General features: G+C 45.6%; 2 protein-coding genes across 3 annotated transcripts in view; one reads left to right on the top strand and one right to left on the bottom strand.

Annotated features, from left to right (window-relative positions):
* The window catches only part of skic2 (SKI2 subunit of superkiller complex), a 97,071-nt gene extending 95,210 nt beyond the window's left edge, over positions 1-1,861 (bottom strand). Inside the window, exon 1 of the mRNA XM_068009368.1 lies at positions 1,652-1,861. Within this exon, the coding sequence (XP_067865469.1) occupies positions 1,652-1,670 (19 nt within the window). The 5' untranslated portion in view covers positions 1,671-1,861. The remainder of the gene's footprint in view (positions 1-1,651) is intronic.
* Positions 1,862-2,068: 207 nt separating this feature from the next.
* nelfe (negative elongation factor complex member E) overlaps positions 2,069-24,737 on the top strand; it is a 55,689-nt gene continuing 33,020 nt past the window's right edge. Inside the window, exons 1-6 of one of the 2 annotated variants that reach the window (XM_068009369.1) lie at positions 2,069-2,462; positions 7,586-7,655; positions 13,236-13,402; positions 15,125-15,199; positions 17,906-17,943; positions 23,286-23,605. In XM_068009369.1, the coding sequence (XP_067865470.1) occupies positions 2,388-2,462; positions 7,586-7,655; positions 13,236-13,402; positions 15,125-15,199; positions 17,906-17,943; positions 23,286-23,605 (745 nt within the window). In that variant the 5' untranslated portion in view covers positions 2,069-2,387. The remainder of the gene's footprint in view (positions 2,463-7,585; positions 7,656-13,235; positions 13,403-15,124; positions 15,200-17,905; positions 17,944-23,285; positions 23,606-24,737) is intronic. The other variant, XM_068009370.1, reaches the window with a different exon arrangement.

Below are 24,737 nucleotides of genomic sequence, written 5' to 3' on the forward strand. Positions count from 1 at the left end.
CAAACATTGACCACCACTGCGATCCCCTACCCTGCTGCCCCCTCCCCCTAAAATGACTGCTTCATCCTCAGAATAGTATCCAGATATTGAATACTCCATGACCTTCTGGTCAGCTATTTTGTGATCTTGTCCTATTTACACCTTCTCCTTTGTTATCTCTTGCCCCACCCTCGCTTTGCTTGCTTATAACCTTTTACAATTCTAATATTTGCTAGTTCTGAAGAAGGGTTACTAAACTGAAACATTAACTCTGCTTCTCTTTCCATAGATGCTGCCAGACCTGCTGAGTATTTCCAGCATTTCTTGTTCTTATTTCAGATTTCCAGCATCTGCAGTATTTTGCTTTTAATTTAGTATCCAGATATTGCTGTCCAGAGGTGATATGACCTCCACGCTGCATGCTTACCCTCCACTATCTGTTCTTGTTCCCCCATGTATACTTTAAATGCCTGTGAATTGGTTTGGTTAGTTATTTCTGGGGGGAGGTTATAGAGTCATTTACAAGACGGAAGGAGGCCATTCCGCTCATACAGTCCATGCTGGCTCTCCAGTCAGTCCCACACCCCTGCTCAGTCCCCATAGCCCGACAAATCTATTTCCTTCAAGTGGCCATCCAACTTCCCTTTGAAGTCATTTATTGCCTCCACTTCCACCACTCTTGTGGGCAGCGAGTTCCGGGTCATTACCACCCGCTGTGTAAAAAACATTCCTCATATTAAAAGGTTATTCCAGTCTCTCATGGCATTTGGTATGAAGTTGTGCAGATTATGCTTGTGTGCAATACTGGAGAGGCACAAACATTTGGTGCTTTCCTTCCTGCCTCAGAGTGCTTTTGTAACATGTGCTGCAACATCCACAAAACAGTTCACCAAGGTGTTGATGTTGAACAGTGTCAGCCTACTCAGCTGTCTTTATTGTTGCAGTGTAAGCCACTCCAGGAGTTCAGCATAGATGTTTTAGCATAGAATGGTTACAGCGCAGGATGCCATTTGGCCCATCGACTGCATGGCAGCTCTCTGCAAGAGCAACTCACCTCGTCCCACTCCCCGGCACCCCTGCAAGTCTTCTCTTCAGAAGTGCATATCCAATTCCCTTTTGAATGCCTCGAGAGAATCTGCCTCTACCACACTCTCAGACAATACATTCCAGATCCTAACCACTCGCTCTATGAAAAAGTTTTTCCTCATGTCCAGGCCCCTCATGACTTTTGAATAGTCATTGAAGATGAACTGTGCTGCAAGTCATTGAACCATTTCCAGTTTGTTTACGGGGTAGGTTTGATTGGGGTCCCAGTGGGGGACGTGCCAGTCCCTCACACGCAGTGATTTCGACTGTTTTTGTCACCTTTGGTGCAATTTCTCCTCACAGATCTTTTGGAATTTGTCTGTCATTTACTGCACCGTTTATGTGGTGCTCCCATGTCATATCACTTGATAGGAGGGCACCAAGATACAGGCTCTGCTTGTTGGCTGGAGGGTGCTATCTATCTCTATCTGCCCTCAGTACATTCTGAGATTCACAGATGCCCTGTCAAGGTACACACAGGGTCCCCACTGAAAACTATTTCACCTGTTTGTCTTTACTCTTCAGCCATTTAACATCTAACCTACTAAGGACACAGTCTGGCTGTGTCCACCGTGCCAACTCTTACCAAATCTCTCCTGCTCCATCTCTGCGGGGCAACGACCTGACCTCTCACCCGGCAGTAAATAACCCTTTCCTCCTCGGCTCCCCCCGTTCCGGGGCTCAGCATAAACTGCTCTGCTTTCTAATCGGCGTAGATTTGTTGTCGAAACTTGACGTGCTGACTATCCTTGGTGGTTCATTCGAAGACTACGCCCCTGACAAAAATGGCCGACGGAGGCTCGATCAGCGATTAGTCGGGGTGTTTGCCACTAACAAAGATGGCCACCGCAGTTTCATCAGCTGTTGTTCGGCCATTTGCCAGTAACAAAGATGGCAGATGCAGTTCTATTAACTCTTGGTTGGCAGTTTTGCCAGTAACAAAGAGGGCCGCCGCTGTTCTACCCGTGGTTGCTTGGGGTATTTGCCACTAACAAAGATGGCGGCGCGATTCAAACGGCACCATCCTGGCTTCCTCGAAGAGGCCGAACTTGACAGTTTATTAACGCCTTTCGCCCCGAAATAAAATGAAAAGAGAAAATAAATACTAAGCGTATCCTGAGTAGCGCAAGAGAGAGGAAGTTAAATTCTTGATTGGCAGCAACTTGTGTTCAATTGAATAACGGTTGCTCCGACGTCATCAAGGCGTCCAACGTCACTCGTGCGCGCCGATGTTTTCATTCTTTTGGTGAAACGTGGGAGAAAGAACAAGTTTCTTGAGATTATTGGATTAAATCAGCGAATTGCTGGGAGGAGAGGGAGTCATGACTCTGTTTCCATCCGCCCTCAGTGAGGAGGAAGAGGCTCTGCAAAAGAAATATGCGAAACTCAAAAAGAAGGTGAATGTCGGTCCAGTGATCACAGTCTAGGCCAGAGGGGCAATTATTGTCTCATTAACTGGGCCTGTAGGCTCAGTGATCACCACGGTAACAGTACAGGCTAGCGGGGCATTTATTGTGTCATTAACTGGGCCTGTAGGTTTAGTGATCACCATGGTAACAGTACAGGCTCGAGGGGCATTTATTGTCTCATTAACTGGGCCTGTAGGTTTAGTGATCACCATGGTAACAGTACAGGCTAGAGGGGCAATTATTGTCTCATTAACTAGGCCTGTAGGCTCAGTGATCACCATGGTAACAGTACAGGCTAGCGGGGCATTTATTGTGTCATTAACTGGGCCTGTAGGTTTAGTGATCACCATGGTAACAGTACAGGCTAGAGGGGCATTTATTGTGTCATTAACTGGGCCTGTAGGTTTAGTGATCACCATGGTAACAGTACAGGCTAGAGGGGCATTTATTGTCTCATTAACTGGGCCTGTAGGTTTAGTGATCACCATGGTAACAGTACAGGCTGGAGGGGCATTTATTGTCTCATTAACTGGGCCTGTAGGTTTAGTGATCACCATGGTAACAGTACAGGCTAGCAGGGCATTTATTGTGTCATTAACTGGGCCTGTAGGTTTAGTGATCACCATGGTAATAGTACAGGCTAGAGGGGCATTTATTGTCTCATTAACTGGGCCTGTAGGTTTAGTGATCACCACGGTAACAGTACAGGCGAGAGGGGCATTTATTGTCTCATTAACTGGGCCTGTAGGTTTAGTGATCACCATGGTAACAGTACAGGCTCGAGGGGCATTTATTGTCTCATTAACTGGGCCTGTAGGTTTAGTGATCACCATGGTAACAGTACAGGCTAGAGGCTATTTATTGTCTCATTAACTGGGCCTGTAGGCTTAGTAATCACCATGGTAACAGTACAGGCTAGAGGGGAAATTATTATCTCATTAACTGGGCCTGTAGGCTCAGTGATCAGCATGGTAACAGTACAGGCCAAAGGGGCAATTAATGTCTCCTTTGCTGGTCCTGTAGGCTCAGTGATCACCATGGTAATTACAGGCTAGAGGGGCACTTATTATCTCATTAACTGGGCCTGTAGGCCCAGTGATCAACATGGCTTAATCCCTGGCTAGAGGAGGCAATTATTGTCTCACTTACTGGTCCTGTAACCGAGTAATCAGCATCATGACAGTATTGGCCAGAGGGGCAATTATTGTCTCATTTACTGGTCTTGTACAGTGATCACAATGGAGGGGGAGGGGGGTGGTGGCAATCTTTGTCTTATATTATTGGTCCAGGGTTGTCAACTCGCCAGGATTGTTCTGAAAACTCCAGGAATAAAAGATTAATCCCTTGGATGCTGCTGCAAGCAAACGCGTTGTCGAGACATAGACTAGCAGTAAAGATTTATTTTTGTTTTCTTTATTCATTTTCTTTGTATGCTTTTCATTTCTAAGTGATAAAAGGGTTGGCGATGTCATGGTGGGGGGAAGGCTGATAGACTGCTGAGGTTGGTTGGAGGTGGGGGATCCTATGATGAAACCTCCAGGAATAGCTTCAAGCGGAGTTGGCAACCCCTACGTGCTGCACTGTTGCAAATGGTGAATCAGGATTGGGTTAGAGGTCAGATGATGAAATGGACCAGGTTATCCAGATGTAACTCAGTCCTCCTTTTGAATTCACACATTCTGTTCCTTCATATTATTCTGTGATTTTATATCTATAGCACATTGAGAATCTTATAACTGGGTGCAGCTCCTCTACAGAAAGCTGTGAGTGTTATACTTGTGTTATACTTGTGACCACTGTCAACTCTCAGTCAGAAGGTTGTGTGTTCAAGTCCCACTGCCTGAGCACAGAGTCCAAGCTGACTCTCCTGTTGCAGTACTGAGGGAGTTCTGCACTGCTGGAGGTGCCGTCTTTCAGATGAGACGTTAAACAGAGGCCCCCTCCACCCTTCCAGGTGGATGGAAAAGGTCCCATGGCACTGTTGGAAGAAGGGCAGGGGAGTTCGCCCCAGCGTTCTGGGTGGATCTTCATTCCTTGACCAAGATCGCGAAAGTAGATTATCTGGTTGTTGTCACGTTGCTGTTTGTGGGAGTTTGCCACATTGCCCTGCATTTACGAACATGCGAATTAGGAACAGGAGAAGGCCACTCGGCCCTTCGAGCCTGCTCCACCATTCAATATGCTCATGGCTGAACTGATTACTCCACGTTTCACCTACCCCCGATAACCTTCCACTCCCTTGTTTATCAATCTATCTAACTCTGCCTTAAAAATTTTCAAAGACGCTACTTCCACCCCATTTGAGGAAGAGAATTTCAAAGACTCACGCCTCTCTGAGAGAAAAAATTTCTCATGATTTCTGTCTTAAATGGGCGACCCCTTAGATTCTCCCACAAGGGGAAACATCCTTTCAACATCCACCCTGTCAAGACCCCTCAGGATTTTATGTTTCAATCAAGTTGCCTCTTACTCTTCTAAATTCCAGCAGATAAAAGCCGAGCCTGTCCAATCTTTCCTCATAAGACAGCCTGCCCATTCCGGGTATTAGTCTAGTAAACCTTCTCTATACTGCCTCCAACGCATTTACATCCTTCCTTATATAAAGATACCAGTACTGTACCCAGTACTCCAGATGTGGTCTCACCAATGCCCTGTATAACTGAAGCATAACCTCCCTACTTTTGTATTCAATTCCCCTTGTGATAAATGATAACATTCTATTAGCTTTCCTAATTACGTGCTGTGCTTCCAAACTAACCTTTTGTGATTCATGCACTAGGACACCCAGATCCCTCTGTATCTCAGAGCTCTGCAATCTCTCACCATTTAGATAATATGTTTCTTTTTTATTCTTCCTGCCAAAGTGGACAATTTCCCACTTTCCCACATTGTACTCCATTTGTCAGGTCTTTGCCCACTCACTTAACCTATCTATAATCCCTTTGTAGCCCCCTTATGTCCTCTTCACAAGTTACTTTCCTACCTATCTTTGCGTCATCAGCAAATTTAGCAACCATACCTTCGTCCCTTCATCTAAGTCATTTATATGAATTGTAAAAAGTTGAGGCCCCAGCACAGATCCCTGTGGCACACCACTTGGTACATCTTGCCAATCAGAAAATGACTCATTTATGCCTACTCTCTGTTTCCTGTTAGCTAGATAATCTTCTATCCATGCCAATATGTTACCCTCTACACCATGAGCTTTTATTTTCTGCAATAACCTTTGATGTAGCGCCTTATCAAATGCCTTCTGGAAATCTAAGTGCAATATATCCACCTGTTCCCCTTTCTCCACAGCACATGTAACTCCCTCAAAGAACTCCAATAAATTGGTTAAACATGATTTCCCTTTCACAAAACCATGATGACTCTGCCTGATTACCTTGAATTTTTCTAACTGCCCTGCTATAGCATCTTTAATAATAGCTTCTAACATTTTCCCTAAGACAGATGTTAAATTAACTGGCCCGTAGTCTCCTGCTTTCTGTCTCCCTCCCTGTTTGAATAAAGGAGTCACATTCACTATTTTCCAATCTAATGGAATCTTCCCCGAATCTAGGGAATTTTGGAAAATTAAAACTAACGCTTCAACTATCTCACTAGCCACTTCTTTTAACACCCTTGGATGAAGTCCATCAGGACCTGAGGACTTGTCAACCCATAGCTCCAACAATTTGTTCAGTACCACTTCCCTGGTGATTGTAATTTTCTTGAGTTCCTCCCTTCCTTCCATTTCCTGACTTACAACTAATACTGGGATGTTACTTGTATCCTCAGTAGTGAAGACCGATGCAAAATATCTGTTCAATTCATCTGCCATCTCCTTATTATCCATTATTAATTCCCCAGGCTCACTTTTTGTAGGACCAACGCTCATTTTGTTTAATCTTTCCTTTTTAAAATATCTATAGAAACTCTAACTATCTGTCTTTATATTTCTAGCTCGCTTTCTCATGTACTCTAATTTTACCTTCCTTATCAATCTTTTAGTCATTCTTTGCGTTCTTTATATTCTGTCCAATCTTCTGACCTGCCTCCCATCTTTGTGCAATTATAGGCTTTTTCTTTAAGTTTGATACTATCTTTAACTGTTTTAGTTAACCACAGACGGCGGGTCCCACCCTTGGAATTTTTCTTTCTCGTTGAAATGTATTTATTCTGTGTATTTTGAAATATCCCCTTAATGTCTGCCACTGCGTCTCTATTGATCTAACCCTTAACCTGATTTGCCAGTTCACTTCAGCTGGCTCTGCTTTCATGCCCTCATAATTTCCCTTATTTAAGTTTAAAATACTAGTCTTGGACCCACTCTTCTCTCCCTCAAACTGAATGTAAAATTCAACGTATTATGATCGCTGCCTTAACTATGAGATCATTAATTAATCCTATCGTGTTGCACAATACCAGGTCTAGTATAGCCTGCTCTCTGGTTGGCTCCAGGACGTATTGTTCCAAGAAATTATCCCGAAAACATTCTATGTACTCCTCATCTAGGTTACCTCTGCCCATCTGATTTTTCCAGTCTTTATGTCGGTTAAAATCCCCTATAATATCGCTGTACCTTTCTGACAGGCTGCCATCATTTCTTCCTTCATACCCCGTTCTACAGTGTGGTTAATGTTAGGTGGCCTATACACCTATAAGTGACTTCTTACCTTTATGATTTCTCATCTCTACTCAAACTGCTTCAACATCCCTGTCTCCTGAACTTCGGTCATCCCTCTCTATTGCACTAATACTGCCATTAATTAAGAAAGCTACCTCTCCACCTGTTCCTAGCTTCCTTTCCTTCCTAAATGCCAAGTACCCTTCAATATTTAGGTCCCAATCTATGTCATCCTGCAGCCATGTCTCTCTAATGGCTATCAGATCAATATTGACTGTGCCTCAGAAGTACTTCATTGGCTGGAAAGTGTTTTGGGACATCTGGCGGTTGTGAAAGGTGCTATTTAAATGCAACTTTTTTGTCTTAAAAATTGTGGATTGCCTGTATGGAGGGGAAAGAGTTGTTTTTTTCACTTAATGCCAGTTATTTGAAACATGGTCACTTCTGATATCTGGCCCTCGCTGTGCTGAGTTCTTTCTGACTTTGCTATTTTTCTTTGCAGAAAAAAGCACTGATGGCCTTGAAGAAGCAGAGCTCAGCAGCACAGACCAACCAGGGTGGAATTAAACGCTGTGAGTACTCCGGGATGCAGCACTGAATTCCCTAGTCCGCGCTGTGGTGGAGGGGGTGTAGAAGGGCAGGAGCGTGTGTTGCAGTCAGCTCCAGGTTGGAGAGGGAAACACTGGCCTGATTGGTACCCTGTGCCTCCTGTGTGGTAGTGCCCACGAGGACAATGGCTGGCTTAAATTATCTGCCACCACTCGGTGTATGGGCTTGTATTTAATGGCCCCTTTTGCAATGTACCGGAGGATAGCTTTACTTACATTACTGTACCTCACTCAGCCAGGGATAAATCCTTCCACGAGAGGAGGGGGATTAACAATAAGTGCAAAGCTGTCAGGAGGCACAGTCGTGTATGACGTGTCTTCCACATTTTTGCCTCAAGTCTATATTTTTGATCCAGTGCTGAGAGTCGCTTTCTTATTCAACATCCAGCCTCTTCAATGTTCCAATTACAGAGGAAATCCATTCATTTTACACCCTGGTCAATCTGTCATTGTATTGCACAGAGTCATTATAACTAAGTGTAATCTTCAGGTGAAATGGGGTGGAGCATAACTGAACCAGAACGATCAGAATTCGGTTTCCTCTGTTTTTTAAAAATATTCCCACATGTATATTGGATATATTATACTTGTCAAGCTGTGATTACACTCTCCTGCCTGTTAAGATACTGTAGCCCCTTCACTGGTGCAGCAGCAAACTTAAACTGTGACTTTTTTTTTATTTGTTCATGGGATATGGGCATCACTGGCTGGGTCAGCATTAATTGCCATCCCTAATTGCCCTTGAGAAGGTGGTGGTGAGCTGACTTCTTGAACCGCTGCAGTCCATGTGGGGTAGGTACACCCACAGTGCTGTCAGGAAGGGAGTTCCAGGATTTTGACCCAGCAACAGTGAAGGAACGGCGATATAATTCCGAGTCAGGATGGTGTGTGACTTGGAGGGGAACTTGCAGGTGGTGGTGTTCCCATGCATCTGCTGCCCTTGTCCTTCTAGTTGGTAGAGGTCACAGGTTTGAAAGGTGCTGTCTAAGGAGCCTTGGTGCAGTGCTGCAGTGCATTTTGTAGATGGTACACAGTGCTGCCACTGTGCGTTGGTGATGGAGGGAGTGAATGTTTGTGGATGGAGTGCCAAACAAGCGGGCTGCTTTGTCCTGGATGGTGTCGAGCTTCTTGAGTGTTGTTGGAGCTGCACCCATCCAGGCAAGTGGAGAGTATTGCATCACACTCCTGACTTGTGCCTTGTCGATGGTGGACAGGCTTTGGGGAGTCAGGCGGCGAGTTACTCGCCGCAGGATTCCTAGCCTCAGACCTGCTCTTGTAGCCACGGTATTTAGATGGCTACTATAATTCAGTTTCTGGTCAATGGTAGCCCCCAGAATGTTGATAGTGCAGGATTTAGTGATCGTAATGCTATTGAATGTCAAGGGGTGATGATTAGATTCTCTCTTGTTGGAGATGGTCATTGCCTGGCACTTGTGTGTCGCGAATGTTACTTGCCACTTATCAGCCCAGGTCTGGATATTGTCCATGTCTTGCTGCGTTTCTACACGGACTGCTTCAGTATTTGAGGAGTTGTGAATGGTGCTGAACATTGTGCAATCATCAGCGAACATCCCCACTTCTGATCTTATGATTGAAGGAAGGTCATTGATGAAGCAGCTGAAGATGGTTGGGCCCAGGACACTACCCTGAGGAACTCCTGCAGTGATGTCCTGGAGCTCAGATGATTGACCTCCAACAACCACAACCATCTTCCTTTGTGCTAGGTATGACTCCAACCATAGAGTCATAGAGTTATTCAGCACTGAACCAGGCCCTTCGGCCCACTATGTCCGCAGCAGCCACCCGTCCTATCTATTCTAATCCCATTTTCCAGCACTTGGCCCATAACCTTGTATGCTAAGGCGTTTCAAGTGCTCATCAAAATACTTCTCAAATGTTGTGAGGGTTCCTGCCTCTACCACCCCTACAGGCAGTGTGCTCCAGATGCCAATCATCCTCTGGGTGAAAAAAAAATTTCTCAAATCCCCTCTAAACCACCTGCCCCTTACCTTAAATCTGTGCCCCCTGGTTATTGGCCCCTCCGCTAAGGAAAAAAACTTGTTCCTATCTATCCCATTTATGTCCCTCATAATTTTGTATACTTCGATCAGGTCCCCCTCAGCCTTCTCTGCTCTAAGGGAAACAAACCTAGCCTAACCAGTCTCTCTTCATAGAGTTTTCCCCCTGATTCCCATTGATTTCAGTTTTGCTGGGGCTCCTTGATGTCATACTCGGTCAAATGCTGCCTTGATGTCAAGGGCAGTCACTCTCACCTCACCTCTTCAGTTCAGCTCTTTTGTCCATGTTTGAACCAAGGCTGTAATGAGGTCAGGAGCTGAGTGGCCCTGGCGGAACCCAAACTGAGCGTCACTGAGCAGGTTATTGCTGAGCAAGAGCCACTTGATAGCACTGTTGACGACACCTTCCATCACTTTACTGATGATTGAGAGTAGACTGATCAATAGAAGAAGCTCTCATTGTAAATGTGGAAGTAGGAAATTATAATTGAAAGAGATGAGAGACATTGGATTTTTAAGTGGTAGCTTGTTATTAGGCAGACAAAGTTTTCTCCCTGCACTCATGATTGGTGTGCATGACAATCCCTGAAAAACTGCACCCTTGCTACTTCAATAGGAGGGTCCTTGAGTGCTATTTACAACCCTTGCCCACCCTCACTTGACTTCCTGTTGCACATGCTCTGGATCTCAATTCAAAGCACAGTCGCTCTGTGCTGCTGCTGGGGCTGCAGTTCAGGGAACTGAGAGATGGTGTGAGTGAAATTAAAGAGACGGGATGGTGGGAGACTGGGAAATGTTGGTCTTCGGAGGGATCTGGGTGTCCTTGAACACAAGTCACAGAAAATTAACATGCAGCTACAGCAAGCAATTAGGAAAGCAAATGATATGTTACCCTTTATTACAAAGGGATTGGAGCAGAAGAATAAAGAAGTCTTGTGACATTTGTACAGAGCTTTGGTGAGACTACACCTGCAGTACTGTGCTCAATTTTGGTCTCCATATTTAAGGAAAGATATACATGCATTGGAAGCAGTATAGCAAAGGTTCACTCGATTGGTTCCTGGGATGAGGGAGCCCTCTGATGAGATGCTGAGTAAATTGGGTCTATATACTCTCTGGAGTTTCGAAGAATGAGAGGTGATCTCATTGAAATATTCAAGATTCTGAAGGGGCTTGACACTGAGAGGTTGTTTCCCTTGGCTGGGGAATCTAGCACACAGTCTCAGGATAAGGTGTTGATCATTTCAGACTGAAATGAGGAGAAATTTCTTCACTCCGAGGGTTGGGAGTCTTTGGAATTCTGTACCCCAGAGGGTTGTGGAAGCTCAGCCATTGAGTATATTTGAGACTGAGATCAATAGATTTTTGGGCAGTAAGGGATGCAGGGACAGTGCGGAAAGATGAGTTGAGGTCGAAGATCAGCCCTGATCGTATTGAATGATGGAGCAGACTTGAGGGGCTGAATGGCCTCCTCCAGCTCCTATCTCTTATGTTCTTAAAATATTTTTAAAACAGCCAGCCTTTGAGAAAATTACGGCTTTTGGGACTGTTGAGTGCATCTCCAAAAACAGCTGCCGAATATCTCTTATCACATCAGGTAAGGGCATGAATTTAGTGGGAGGGATATGGAGTCTAATTTTGGTCACTAAAACACAAGGGGGATATTAAATAGAAACAAGAAATGCTGGAAATACTCAGCAGGTCTGGCAGCATCTGTGGAGAGAGAAGCAGAGTTAACATTTCAGGTCAGTGACCCTTCTTCAGAACTGACAAAAATTAGAAATGTAAAAGGTTTTAAACTAGTAAAGTGGGGGTGGGGCAAAGGATAACAAAGGAGACGGCTTTGATAGGACAGGGTCACAGAGAATAACTGACCAGAAGGTTATGGAACAAAGGCAAACGGTATGTTAATGGTGTGCTGAAAGATAACAGCGTTAGTACAGAGAGGGTGTGAATTGACTGTAAAGCACAAAGCACTCCAAACACAAACATTAAAAAAAACAAAACAGTGGGTAGGCACAGTAAAAACAAATTAAACAAACTAAAAAAAAAGCCAAATAAAAAAGGAAAATGTAAAAAAGAAAAAATAACTAAGCATAAAAATGGGGAGGGGGGGGGGGCACCATGCTCTGAAATTATTGATATTAGAGCCTTGGAGCTGGAGCAACAGAGGAGAGACTGGAGAAATGTGGGCTTTTCAGCCTAGATAGGAGCTGATGAACAGCAGACTTTGCAGAGGTAAATAAGATAGTTATGGGTATTGACAAGGTAATTCTGGAACACTACTGGAAACTAAACCCTGCCATTTAGACAAGAGGCACAGCTACAGACTAAAAAGACAAATTTGGGACTGATGCCTGGAAGTTCTTTTCGCAACCTGATGAGCAAATGGAATTGGAAAATAGGTGATTCTCACTTTGTTTTCATTTCTCTTAGTGAAACATCCTTTTTCTTTCTGGGTCTACTCTGGCTCCCAGTAAAACAGCACCTCGATTTTCAAATTCTTATCTTTGTACTTAAATCCCCCCCCCTGACCTACCCCCCCCCCCCCCCCCCCCCATCTCTGCAATCTCCTCTGCCCAACAACCCTCCGAGATATCTGCGCTCCCCTAATTCCGACCTCTTGTGCATCCCCAATTTTAATTGTGCCACCATCGGTGGCCGTGCCTTCAGCTGCCGAGTCCTTAAGCTCTGGAACTCCTTCCCTAAATCCCTCCACCTCTCTTTCCTCCTTTCAGATGCTCCTTTAAAACCTACTTCCTCATCTCTGCTAACATTCCCTCATGCAGCTCGGCGTCAAATTGTATTTGATAATGCTCCTGTGAAGTGCCTTGGCATGTAAAAGGCGCTATATAAATATAAGTTGTTGTTGTACTTTATTCTCTCTCTCTGGCTCACTCTGTCTATCTCCAGCTCTCTCTCTCTCATTTTTAATCATTCCCTACCTGTCTCTTTCTCTTCCTCTTCATCCCCCCCACTGCACCTCTCTCTCTCTCTCTCTTCCCCCCCCCTCTCTCTCTTCCCCCCCCCCTCTCTCTTCCCCTCCCCCCCTCACCCCCGCACACGTGAATTTGGAAAATTTAGACAGACAGATTTTAGTTTGAAAAAGCTCACCTTTTCCATGCTAAAGTTCTACAGCTAGAAATATTTTGAAAGGGGTTTTTGTTTTGCTCTCTCCTGCGTTTGGAACTTGAGTTATATTGATGTCAAATGTGAAAAAAAGGATATTTGCCATGGCTTAAAACAACTTTATGTACAACAGCACAGCATCTGCCTCCAACCTCCTTGTGACAGACCTGTGCAACCCACATCACACTGGTTGCTGAATTAATCCACTTCCTGATATTAAAGGAACATCTGAGGTACTCATACACAAACCTGATCTATCCTGGCACGTTCCTCCATTTCTCATTTCTGACTTCTTTCCTTTTCGCTGCCATAGTTTGGCCTTAGGTTGTCAGTTTTTTCAATTTGAGACAGAAAGTTACTGTTCACAGTGTTTATTAATAATGGAAACATTCCATAGCCTTTTATCTCTCTTGTGCAGCTCTTTCTGATCAACCCATCATCGACACTGCCACGGCAACGGAACAGGCAAAGATGCTGGTGAAATCCGGAGCTATCAGCGCCATTAAAGCGGAAAACAAAAACTCAGGCTTCAAACGTTCCCGAACATTGGAAGGGAAACTAAAGGTAAGGAGGATAGGCCTTGCATTTAGATAGTGCCTTCTCCCATTGTTCTTGATGTGACCAATGAGCTGTTTTTGAGGGGCAGTCACTTGCTATGCTAATAAAACTCAGTTTTTGTGCTCTTGCGCTAAATACTTCGCTCGGCTTCTGCATCGAAGAACGCTCCCCTAACAGGGCCCTCGCTCCGCCGACAAGGCCCTCGCTCCCTCAATGCAGCCCAGTTCCCCTCGTAGGGTCCTCGTTCCCCTGGCAGGACCCGCAAGAACGCAAGAAGTATGAGCAGGAGTAGGCCATTCGGCCCCTCGAGCCTGCTCTGCCATTTGATAAGATCATGGCTGATCTGATTGTGGCCTTAACTCCACTTTAACCCCCCCCGCCATAACCCTTGACTCAAACATCTGTCTAACTCAGCCTTGAATATATTCAATGACCCAGCCTCCACTGCTGTCTGGGGAAGAGAATTCCACAGACTAATGACCCTCTGAGAGAAGACATTTCTCCTCATCTCCGTCTCCCTAATTTTTAACGGTGTTCCCTAGTTCTAGACTCCCCTACAAGGGGTAACATTCTGTCAGCATCCACCCTGTCAAGTCCTCTCAAAATCTTGTATGTTTCAATAAGATCATCTCTCATTCTTCGAATCTCCAATGGATATAGGCCCAACCTGCTCAACCTTTCCTCATAAGATAACATCTTCATCCCAGGAATCAGTCGCGTGAACCTTCTCTGAACTACAAGAATTAGGAGCAGGAGTAGGCCATTCGGCCCCTCGTTCCCCCGGCGGTACATTGCTCCTCTGATGCAGCCCAGTTCCCCGAAAGGAGCCCTTGCTCCTTTTGCCCTCGCCCCAGTAATGGAGCCCAAATCCCTGAATGGAGCCTTCACTCCCTATTGAAGGAGAGTGTGCCTTGACTTGCTTAACATTGTGGCTCGCCAGGGGTCTGAGTAGCAAAACTTTGCCATTGTATTCAGGATTATTGGATACGGCATGTTCTGCTACTTGTGTCCTTGAGGACTAAACAATGTTATCTACCTGGGAGTTTCAATAATCATGTCATTTCGATGCTGGGTCTTCACCTATTGGGTGATCCAATTTGTAACCATGTACTCTTAAGAATACAGGTGTTGAAATTGGTCATGAGCAGTTGCACAGAACGGGCAGTAGCGAATCTGTCACCCACTTTCATCGGGATAAAACAGGCTGTCGATTCACTCTCACCCAAGACCAGTTTCATGCCCATAATTTTGGGGGCAGGCAGAAGGGCCACTCGGCCCAACATATCCATCCCCAGCCTCCCAACTTCTCATTATGCAGCTCCAGCCCATCTCTCCAGAGACTCCTTTGCTTGTCTCTCAAACCCACTCTTCTGGTTCCCATCAGAGAGCTGTCCTGGCTACTTACTCCCGAACTCTCTGGGTGAACATGTGCCACCGGAGCCCCTATCTTATCCCCGGTAGCTGAACACCAGTGTACAATTTTCCAATATCTGCCACCTTCTGAATTCAAGCAAGCACAATTTCCTTAACCTTTCCTCGTAACTTCCATCTGTCACTCAGCCAAACCTACTTTGTTTGTTGTCTGACGCTTGTTGTGATTGAGTGGAGCGATTGTGAGGTGCTGTAGGAGTCTTTGGTACTGGATAACCCAGGACTGCATTGCCTTTGTGAATGAAACATGAAAGCTCTCTGCACATCCTGACTGATTTGCATTGCTTATGTCTGCAGGACCCTGAGAAGGGACCCACCCCATCATTCCAGCCATTTCAACGGAGTGTCTCTGCCGATGATGACAACTTAGAGGTCAGTCAATAGTAAAGGGTTTTGTCGCTGCAGAAATTTGGATGGGGGCAATTGTGGTTAGGAGTGGGTCCATTCTCCACCTCTGAGGCCAGGGATTAATGGCAATAAATGATAATAGCTGGTCACCTTCACCTGCCTGCATAGTAATCAAGTGGAGTGGATTTGCTGCTCATTATAGAACCCTGCTGGTTTTCATTCAGTGAAAACAGTGGAATAAAAATGATATGGACTGTGTAAAGATCCTCGTCTAAGGAAGGTGCTCCGCCAGATTACCACCCCAGCAGCAGAGACTACAATCGGCCTCAAGTGTCTGAACCTTGATAGCAGAGGATGATCATATAAATCCTCACACCTCGGGTGTGAAGTTCCAAGCCAAAATGTCTCTGACCCAGAGACTGTGGTGATACCAACCGATCTGAGCTCCGAGCTCTCTTCCAACGCTCGTATTCATACTAAAAAGACAGTTTCAATAAGCTCCACTCCCCCACATCCCCGTCTCCTATCAGATGTCTTGTAATACTTTCCACTTGTCTGGATGGGTGCAGCTCCAGCAACATTCAAGAAGCTCGACACCATCCAGGACAAAGCAGCCCACTTGATTGGCACCCCATCCACAAACATTCACTCCCTCCACCACCGCCGCACAGTGGCAGCAGTGTGTACCATCGACAAGATGCACTGCAGCAACACACCAAGGCTCCTTAGACAACAGCTTACAGACCCACATCCACTACCGCGTAGAAGGACAAGGGCAGCAGACGCATGGAACGCCACCACCAGCAAGTTCCCCTCCAAGTCCCACACCATCCTAACTTAGAAATATATCGCTATTCCTTCACTGTCGCTGGGTCAAAATCCTGGAACTCCCTCCCTAACAGCACCGGGGGTAGCAGTTCAAAAGGCAGCTCACGACATCTTCTCGAGAGTAGTCAGGGATGGGCGTGGATGCCCACATCCTGCGAATAAATAAATCTATGTTTTATAAAATCCTTATTGTGAATGGGACAGTGTAAACAATTATGCCTTTCCTCAGTATTGGGAACTCGCCTTTCCCGACTGCCTTGTTCTCCTGAAAGGCAGTAAGTATAGCACTTGTCCAACCAATCACATTCAGGCTAAGCCATCAGATTAATTAGCAGCTAAGATGATTACACAGAGCATGGCAAGAAACTCCTGGTAAAGGCCTGCTCGGGTATGCGAATGAAACCTGACCCGAGCCCAACAGAATCACATCCAACCCGAACCAGACTCAGCCCGAGTCCTTTCATTTTTTTTCTCCGAACCCGACGACCGGAATGTAGTTGATTGTATCAAAGAGGTTGTGCTCTGCTTTGGATGGAATCACTCACTGCAGACTATTGCAGAGTCCAGATGCACGTTTCCCACTTTGACGTCCTGGCTGTTCAAATTTTGAAGCTTTTCCCTCCCTGACCAAAAGGCAGCACTGTGTCCAACCCGACCCGAGCCCAAATGCCGGACCCGGAAGAGAGACACGACCCGAACCTGACACGTCATCAGGTCTGGTGGGGTTCGGGTCGGGTAGGCATGCTCTTAACTCCTGGTACCATTCTAGAGAATGACAATGTGTACGTGTGAACGCTTTCAATGATGATGAGTCCTAAATCTTTGGAAGTGCATTTCGATAATCGTTCAGCTCAGGACCTGATGAACTTACACATGTTGAGAACTCCAGGAAGCCCTCCCTTTGTGGAAATCAGATTTACAAGACAGCAGATGCATCAGCACTGTCCTGTTGCCCAATTATGTTCCCCGCTGTTTCTTTGCAATCTAGGTAGGCACATCTAAAGATCAAAGGACAGGCAGTCAGGGTGATAACCTTTCAGTTGGGGTGGTGGCTGGTGAGGGGGAATTGGTTTGCTTTTGACACCTGACCTCCAGGAAAGACCATCTCGAGATCTTGGATCTTCCACCCATACCGCGGTGAGCCTGGAGTGAGTGGGAAATTGCTCAGGGACAGCCGTCATGTGACTCTTCCCACCTCCAGTTTCCCTGTGGAAAGACCTGGAAGTGAAACCCGATGGTGTAGGTGGGGCCTGGGGCTTTCCAATGAATTTGAAGGGAAGGCAGTGTGGCCTGTGCCGTATTTCCTACTGTTTGCCCCAGTGGTTGGTGCTTGGGCCACCTGTGTGGTGGCCCTGGGCTCGAAGGTTGAGGTGTGGTGAGGGATGAGGCAGCTCAGTTCCTCATCCTGCTACAGTAGGCCCACCGAGACCTTCCTCAGTACCACACCACTTGCAGTCGAGTGTGAGGGAACCACATTAATGATCCCCCCCCCCACCACCAACCCTGTGGAGAAAAATATACGGTCAGCTTGGGAGCAAGTGGAAATCCTGCCTCCCCTGGAGCTGCACCCTGAGGCCTGCGAATGTTTCTCATTCCCCCCCACCTGCAAACTCCCCAGGGCCCAGCCGAAGAGATATTCCCAAATTAGATGCTGTATATTGATGGCAACAAAAGCAGCTCCTTCTCACCAAAACTGTGATGTCTGTCGGCAGTTTTATGTCTTGACTTTGACAGCAAAGATCTTCCTGTCTCTGGTCACTGCTGACCCAAAGTCCATTTTAAAGCTCATTACCCTGTCTGTCTAAAGTCATGTCAAGAGTTTGAGGGTCTGCTTCTCTCACAGCTACATGTTACATTCCCTTGCCCTGTCTTACTGTTGATCAGTGCACCTTGATCTTCTAGGTTTGCAAGCGGCCACAAAGGAAGTCTCTTTATGAAAGGTACTTGTACTTTCTTCCATCCTCAAATTATTTTATTGTCTGAATACCTGGTAGTTTAAATTTTCTCTCTTTGCTGATTGATGACTAACAAACTGATGTTTCTTATGCTGCTTGACTCTTTCTGTCTGGCAGTGATTTCTGCCAGCAGGGCAAGTGGCTGAGGCGGGACCTGCTGTTGGCAACCTTGCATTCACAAACAACAAAAGCTTGCATTTATATACCCCCTTTAACGTAGTAAAACATCCCGAAGGTGTTTCACAGGAGCACTGTCAAACGAAGTTCCACTTTAGGAAGGATGTGAGGGTCCTTGAGAGATTTACCAGATGGATTCCAGGGATGAAGAATTTTAGTTACACGGTTAAATTAGAAAAGCTGGGGTTCTCCCTGGAGCAAAGGAGATTGAGGGCAGATTTCACAGAATCGTTACAGTGCAGAAGGAGGCCATTCAGCCCATCGTGTCTGCACATACTCTCTGCAAGAGCAACTCCTTCAGTTCCATTCCCCTGCCTTCTCCCCATAACCCTGCACTTTCTTCCTTTTAATATAGCTGTCTAATTCCCTTTTCAATGCTTCAGTTGAACCTGCCTCCACCACGTTCTCGGGCAGATCATTCCAGACCTTAACCACTGGCTGCGTGAAAAAGATTTTCCTCATGTCACTTTCACTTCTCTTACCAAATACTTTAAATCTGTACCCTCTCGTTCTCCATCCTTTCACAAGTGGGAACAGTTTCTCTCTATCTGCTCTGTCCAGACCCCTCGTGATTTTGAATACCTCTATAAAATCACCTCTCAGCTTCTCTTCTCCAGGGAAAACTGCCCTAACTTCTCCAATCTATCTTCATAACTGATATTCCTCATCCCTGGAACCATTCTCATGAATCTTTACTGTACTCCAATGCCCTCAAGTCTTTCCTCAACTGTGGCGCCCAGAATTGGAGGTAGTACTCCAGCTGAGGCTGAACTAGTGTCTTGCACAAATGCAACATAACTTCCTTTCTCTTGTACTCTGTGCCCCTATTAGTAAAGCCCAGGATACTGTATGCTTTATTAACCGCTCTCTCAACCTGTCTTGCCACCTTCAATGACATATGCACATATACACGTAGGTCCCTCTGCTCCTGCACCCCCTTTAGAATTGTACTCTTTATTTTACATTGTCTCTCCATGTTCTTCCTACCAAAATGAATCACTTCACATTTCTCTGCATTGGACTTCATCTGCCACCTGTCTGTCCATTCCACCAACTTGTCTATGTCCTTTTAAAGTTCTACACTATCCTCCTCACAGTTCACAATGCTTCCAAGTTTCGTATCATCTGCAAATTTGAAATTGTGCCCTGTACACCAAGGTCATTAATATATATCAGGAAAAGCAAGGGTCCCAATACTGATCCCTGGGGAACTCCACTACAAGCCTTCCTCCAGCTCGAAAAACATCCATTAACCACTACTCTCTGGTTCCTGTCACTCAGCCAATTTCGTATCCGTGTTGCTACTGTCACTTTTATTCCATGAGCTATAACTTTGCTCACAACTCTGTTGTGTGGCACTGTATCAAATGCCTTATGAAAGTCCATGTACACCACATCGCCAGCATTGCCCTCATCAACCCTCTCTGTTACCTCCTCAAAAAAATCCATGCTGGCTTTCCTTATTTAACTCACATTTGTCCATGTGACTATTAATTTTGTCCCAAATTATTTTTTCTAGAAGTTTTTCCACCACCCAAGTTAAACTGATTGGCCTGTAGTTGCTGGGCTTATCTTTACACCCTATTTTGAACAAGGGTGTAATGTTTACAATTCTCCAATCCTCTTGCATCACTCCTGAGTCTAAGGAAGACTGAAAAATTATGGCTGGTGCCTCTGCAATTTCCACCCTCACTTCCCTCAGTATCCTTGGATGGATCTCATCTGGTCCTGGTGCTTTATCCACTTTAAGTACAGACAGCCTATCTACTTCTTGTTTATCAACTTTAAACCCCTCTAGTGTCTGACTTACCTCCTCTTTCAACGTTGCCTGGGTTGCATCTTCTTCCTTGGTAAAGACAGATGCAAAGTATTCATTTAATACCTCAACTATGCCCTCTGCCTCCATGTGTCAATCCCCTTTCTGGTCCCCAATCGGACTCACTCCTCCTTTTACACCCTTTTACTATTTATATACCTGTAGAAAACTTTGGGTTTTCCTTTAATGTTAGCTGCCAGTCTCTTTTCATGCTCTCTCTTTGCTTCTCTTATTTGCTTTTTCATTTCCCTCTGGACCTTCTATAATCAGCCTGGTTCTCAATAGTATTTTCTACCTGGCATCTGTCATAAGCACACTTCTTCTTCTTTATCTTAATCTCTACCTCTTTTGTCATCCAGGGAGCTCTGGATTTTTTTGCCTTACTTTTCCTGTTCGAGGGAACATACCTTGACTGTGCCCGAACTATCTCTTCTTTGAAGGTAGCCCATTGTTCATCTACTGGTTTTCCTGCCAGCTTTTGACTCCAATTTATTCACCCTAGCTCCATTCTTACCCCATTGAAGTTGGCCTTCCCCCAGTTAATTATTCTTACCCTGGATTGCTCTTTGTTCTGTTCCATAGTCAGCCTAAACCTTATGATACAATGATCACTGTCCCCTAAATGCTCTCCTATTGATACTTGATCCACTTGGCCCACCTCATTCCCAAGAACCAGGTCCCGCAGTGCCTCCTTTCTCATTGGACCGGAAACATATCGTTGCAGAAAATTTTCCTGAACACACTCTCGGAACTCTTGCCCCTCACAGCCCTTTGCACTACTATTATCCCAGTCTATGTTTGGATAATTAAAGTCCCCCATTACAACTACCCAATAGACAACACTGAACAATGTAACTGTTCCTTTTTTGTTCCTTAGCCCTAGCCAAATTGATTCTGTCCTCGACCCCTCTGGGACATCCTTTTTCTCTAGCATTGCAGTGCTCTCCCTAATCAATACTGCCACCCCTCCCACTTTTTTCCTTTTCCCATCTTTCCTGCACACCTATTTGATAGAGGTGTACTAGATTATGCAAGGCTCGGGTAAGTTAGAGATGGAAAAACTGTTCCCATTAACTGATGATACAAGGATTAAAGGACATGGATTGAAGGTTTTGGGCAAGAGATGCAGGGGGAATGTGAGGGAGAACCATTTTACGCAGCAGGTGGTAATGACCTGAAACTCGCTACCCACGAGGATGGTGGAAGCAGAGACAGTCAATGATTTCAAGAGGAAATTGGATGGGCACTTGAAGGAAATAAACGTGCAGAGCTACGAGGATCAAGTGGGAGAGTGGGGATGACTGCATAGCCCCGTGGAGAGTTGGCATGGACGTGGGCCGAATGGCCTCATTCTGTGCCTTAAATGACTCTGACTCTATAAGGAGATATTAGGTCAGATGACCACAAGCTTGGTCAAAGAGGTAGGTTTTAAGGAGTGTCCTAAAGGAGGAAAACAATAGAGAGACGAAGAGGTGTAGAGAGGGAATTCCAGAGCTTAGGGCCCAGTCAGCGAAAGGCTGCCAATGGTGGAGCAATTAAAATCGTGGTTGCATAACAGACCAGAATTGGAGGAGTGCAGATATTTCGAAGGGTTGTAAAGCTGGAGGAACTTACAGAGATAGGGAGGGGCGAGGTCATGGAGAGATTTAAAACCAAGGATGAGAATTTTAAAACCAAGGCGTTGCTTAACCAGAGTCAATGTAGATCAGTGAACACGGAGGTGATAGGGGAATGGGACTTGGTGCAAGGTAGGATACGAGCAGCAGAGTTTTGGATGTTCTCAAGGTTAGAGGGTGGAAATGGGAGGCTGGCCAGGAGTGCGTAGGAATCTTCAAGTCTGCAGGGCACAAAGGCAGGGATAAGGGTTTCATCAGCTGAGACGCGCAGAGTCGGGCGATGTTACAGAGGTGGAAATAGGCAGTCTTCGTGATGGAGCAGATATGTGGTTGGAGGCTCATCCTGGGGTCGAATACGACACCAAGGTTGCGAGCAGTCTGTTTTAGCCTCAGACGGTGCCAGGGAGAGGGATGGAGTCGGTAGCTAGGAAACGGAGTTTGTGGCAGAGAACGAAGACAGTGGTTTCAGTCTTCCCGATATTTAGCACAAGTCCAGAGAGATTGCGAATGACATGCTTTGTCTCTCACTACTGCTATTTAGCACTCTATTTGCATTCTGTTCCATGGCATCTCTGTCATTTAATCTCTTCCCCTCTCCATCCTATCACAGACCTTCCTTCTGTTCTTCTTCCCCATCCTCACCTTTCACTTGTTCAAAGACTGTTACATTTCTAATTTTACCAGTTCTGATGAAGAGTCACTGACCTGAAACGTTAACGCTGTTTCTCTCTCCACAAATGATGCCAGACCTGCTGAGTATTTCCAGCACTTTCTGTTCTCAAAATACATTAAGAGTCTTGCATATATTTCGTATAAAGTGGCATTTACCTCGGGTCACACTTTCTCTGACACGTTTTATTCCAGTAAGGCCACGCCTGTTAGAAAACAGCATGCCCTCTGGCACTGGCTGCCTAATAGTATGGAACATATTGTTTCTCGGTTAAGTAACACCTCGATTTTAAAATTCTCATCCTTATTTTCAAATCCCTCCATGGTCTCACCCCCTCCCTATCTCTGTAATCTCCTGCAGCCCAACAATCCTCTGAAATAAAAACAAGAAATGCTGGAACCACTCAGCAGGTCTGGCAGCATCTGTGAAAAGAGAAGCAGAGTTAACGTTTCGGGTCAGTGACCCTTCTTCGGTCACTGACCCGAAACGTTAACTCTGCTTCTCTTTTCACAGATGCTGCCAGACCTGCTGAGTGGTTCCAGCATTTCTTGTTTTTATTTCAGATTTCCAGCATCCGCAGTATTTTGCTTTTAACCCTCTGAAATACGTGTGCTATGTAATTCAGGCCTCTTGAGCATCCCTGATTTTAATCACTTCACCACTGGTAGCCAAGCCTTCAGCTGCCTGTTCTCCAAGCTCTGGAATTCCCTCCCTAAACCTCTCCGCCTCTCCACCTCACTTTCCTCCTTTAAGATGATTCATAAACCTACTTCTTTGACCAAGGTTTTGGTCACCTATCCTAATATCTCCTTATGTGACTCATTTTATTTAATTTTATTTGATAATGTTCCTGTGTTCCAAGTGCCTTGTGTGTTTTATTACATTAAAGGCTCTACATAAATACAAGTGTTGCTGAAGATCTGTGACTATATATAAATTGTGATGAAGCTATTGTGTTTTTTTAAGTCGCCACTGTGTAGCTGTTGGAAGGGGAAGGGGAGGGGGGTGGTTGAGCGATTAACCAAAGCCCTCTGTGCTTTGTCCTCAGCTTTGTGAGCTCCAGTGACCGTGCACGTGACGGGGAGAAAGATCGCGACGAGGATCGTGAATCAGGAAAGGAGCTGGAGCGTGAGAGCTACAAAGACAACGAGTGGGACCCAGAGCGTGGCAGAGACCGTGACAAGGGTCGAGACAGGGATCGGGATCGTGACCGAGATCGGGATCGTGACCGAGATCGGGATCGTGACCGTGACCGCGATCGTGACCGCGATCGCGACCGGGATCGCGACCGGGACAGGGACCGAGACCGTGGCAGAGACAGGGACAGAGACAGGGATCGTGATCGGGATCGTGATGGTCCTTGCAGAAGTAAGTGTACTTCCTCCTCCCAATTCCTCTGTTAGCTGCCTTCCTGGATTCTCCTGGGTGACTACTCTTGATAAACAAGCCTGGACTGAGAACCCAGGGAGATTGTCTTTCCTTCTCTCCCCATCTCCCTACTGAATTCTCATCATAATGCCTCTCTGTTACTGCTACAGCTGCAATCCAACTCAGCACACAGCAGGGTTGTGAATTTAGTAACTGACCGAGCAGGGGACCTGGGAGGTTTATTTTAGCCAATCATTTGGACACAAAATAGGCTTGGTGATAGGAGACAGAGGGTGGTAGTGGAGGGTTGTTTTTCAGATTGGAGGCCGATGACCAGTGGTGTGCCGCAAGGATCGGTGCTGGGCCCTCTGTTGTTTGTCATATATATTAATGACTTGGATGTGAATGTAGGGGGCATGATTAGTAAGTTTGCAGATGACACCAAAATTAGTGGTATAGTAGATGGTGAAGAAAGTTGTATAAGGTTACAACAGGATATAGATCAACTGGAAAAGTGGGCAAGGGATTGGCAAATGGAATTTAATGCAGACAAGTGTGAAATGATGCATTTTGGGAAGTCAAACCAGGGCAGGACATATACAGTGAATGGCAGGGCCCTGGGGAGTGTTGTTGAGCAGAGAGACCTTGGGGTGCAAGTACATAGTTCCCTGAAAGTGGCAACACAGGTAGACAGGGTGGTGAAGAAGGCGCATGGCAAGCTTGCCTTCATCGGCCGAGGCATTGAGTACAAGAGTTGGGACGCATGTTACATTTGTACATAACGTTGGTTAGGCTGCATTTGGAGTAATGTGTGCAGTTCTGGTCGCCGCACTACAGGAAAGATGTGATTAAGCTACAGAGGGTGCAGAAAAGATTCACAAGGATGTTGCTTGGTTTGGAGGGCTTGAGTTATAAAGAGAGATTGGATAGGCTGGGTCTGTTTTCCCTGGAGCGAAGGAGGCTGAGAGGGGACATGATAGAGGTATATAAAATTATGAGAAGCATAGATAGGGTAGATAGCCAGAGTCTGTTTCCCATGGTAGGGGTGACTAAAACTAGAGGGCATTAGATTTAAGGTGAGAGGGAGGAGGTTTAAAGAGGATCAAAGGGGTAAATTTTTCACACAAAGAAT

The sequence above is a fragment of the Heterodontus francisci genome, chromosome 29, assembly GCF_036365525.1.
Source record: "Heterodontus francisci isolate sHetFra1 chromosome 29, sHetFra1.hap1, whole genome shotgun sequence".
NCBI lineage: Eukaryota > Metazoa > Chordata > Chondrichthyes > Heterodontiformes > Heterodontidae > Heterodontus > Heterodontus francisci.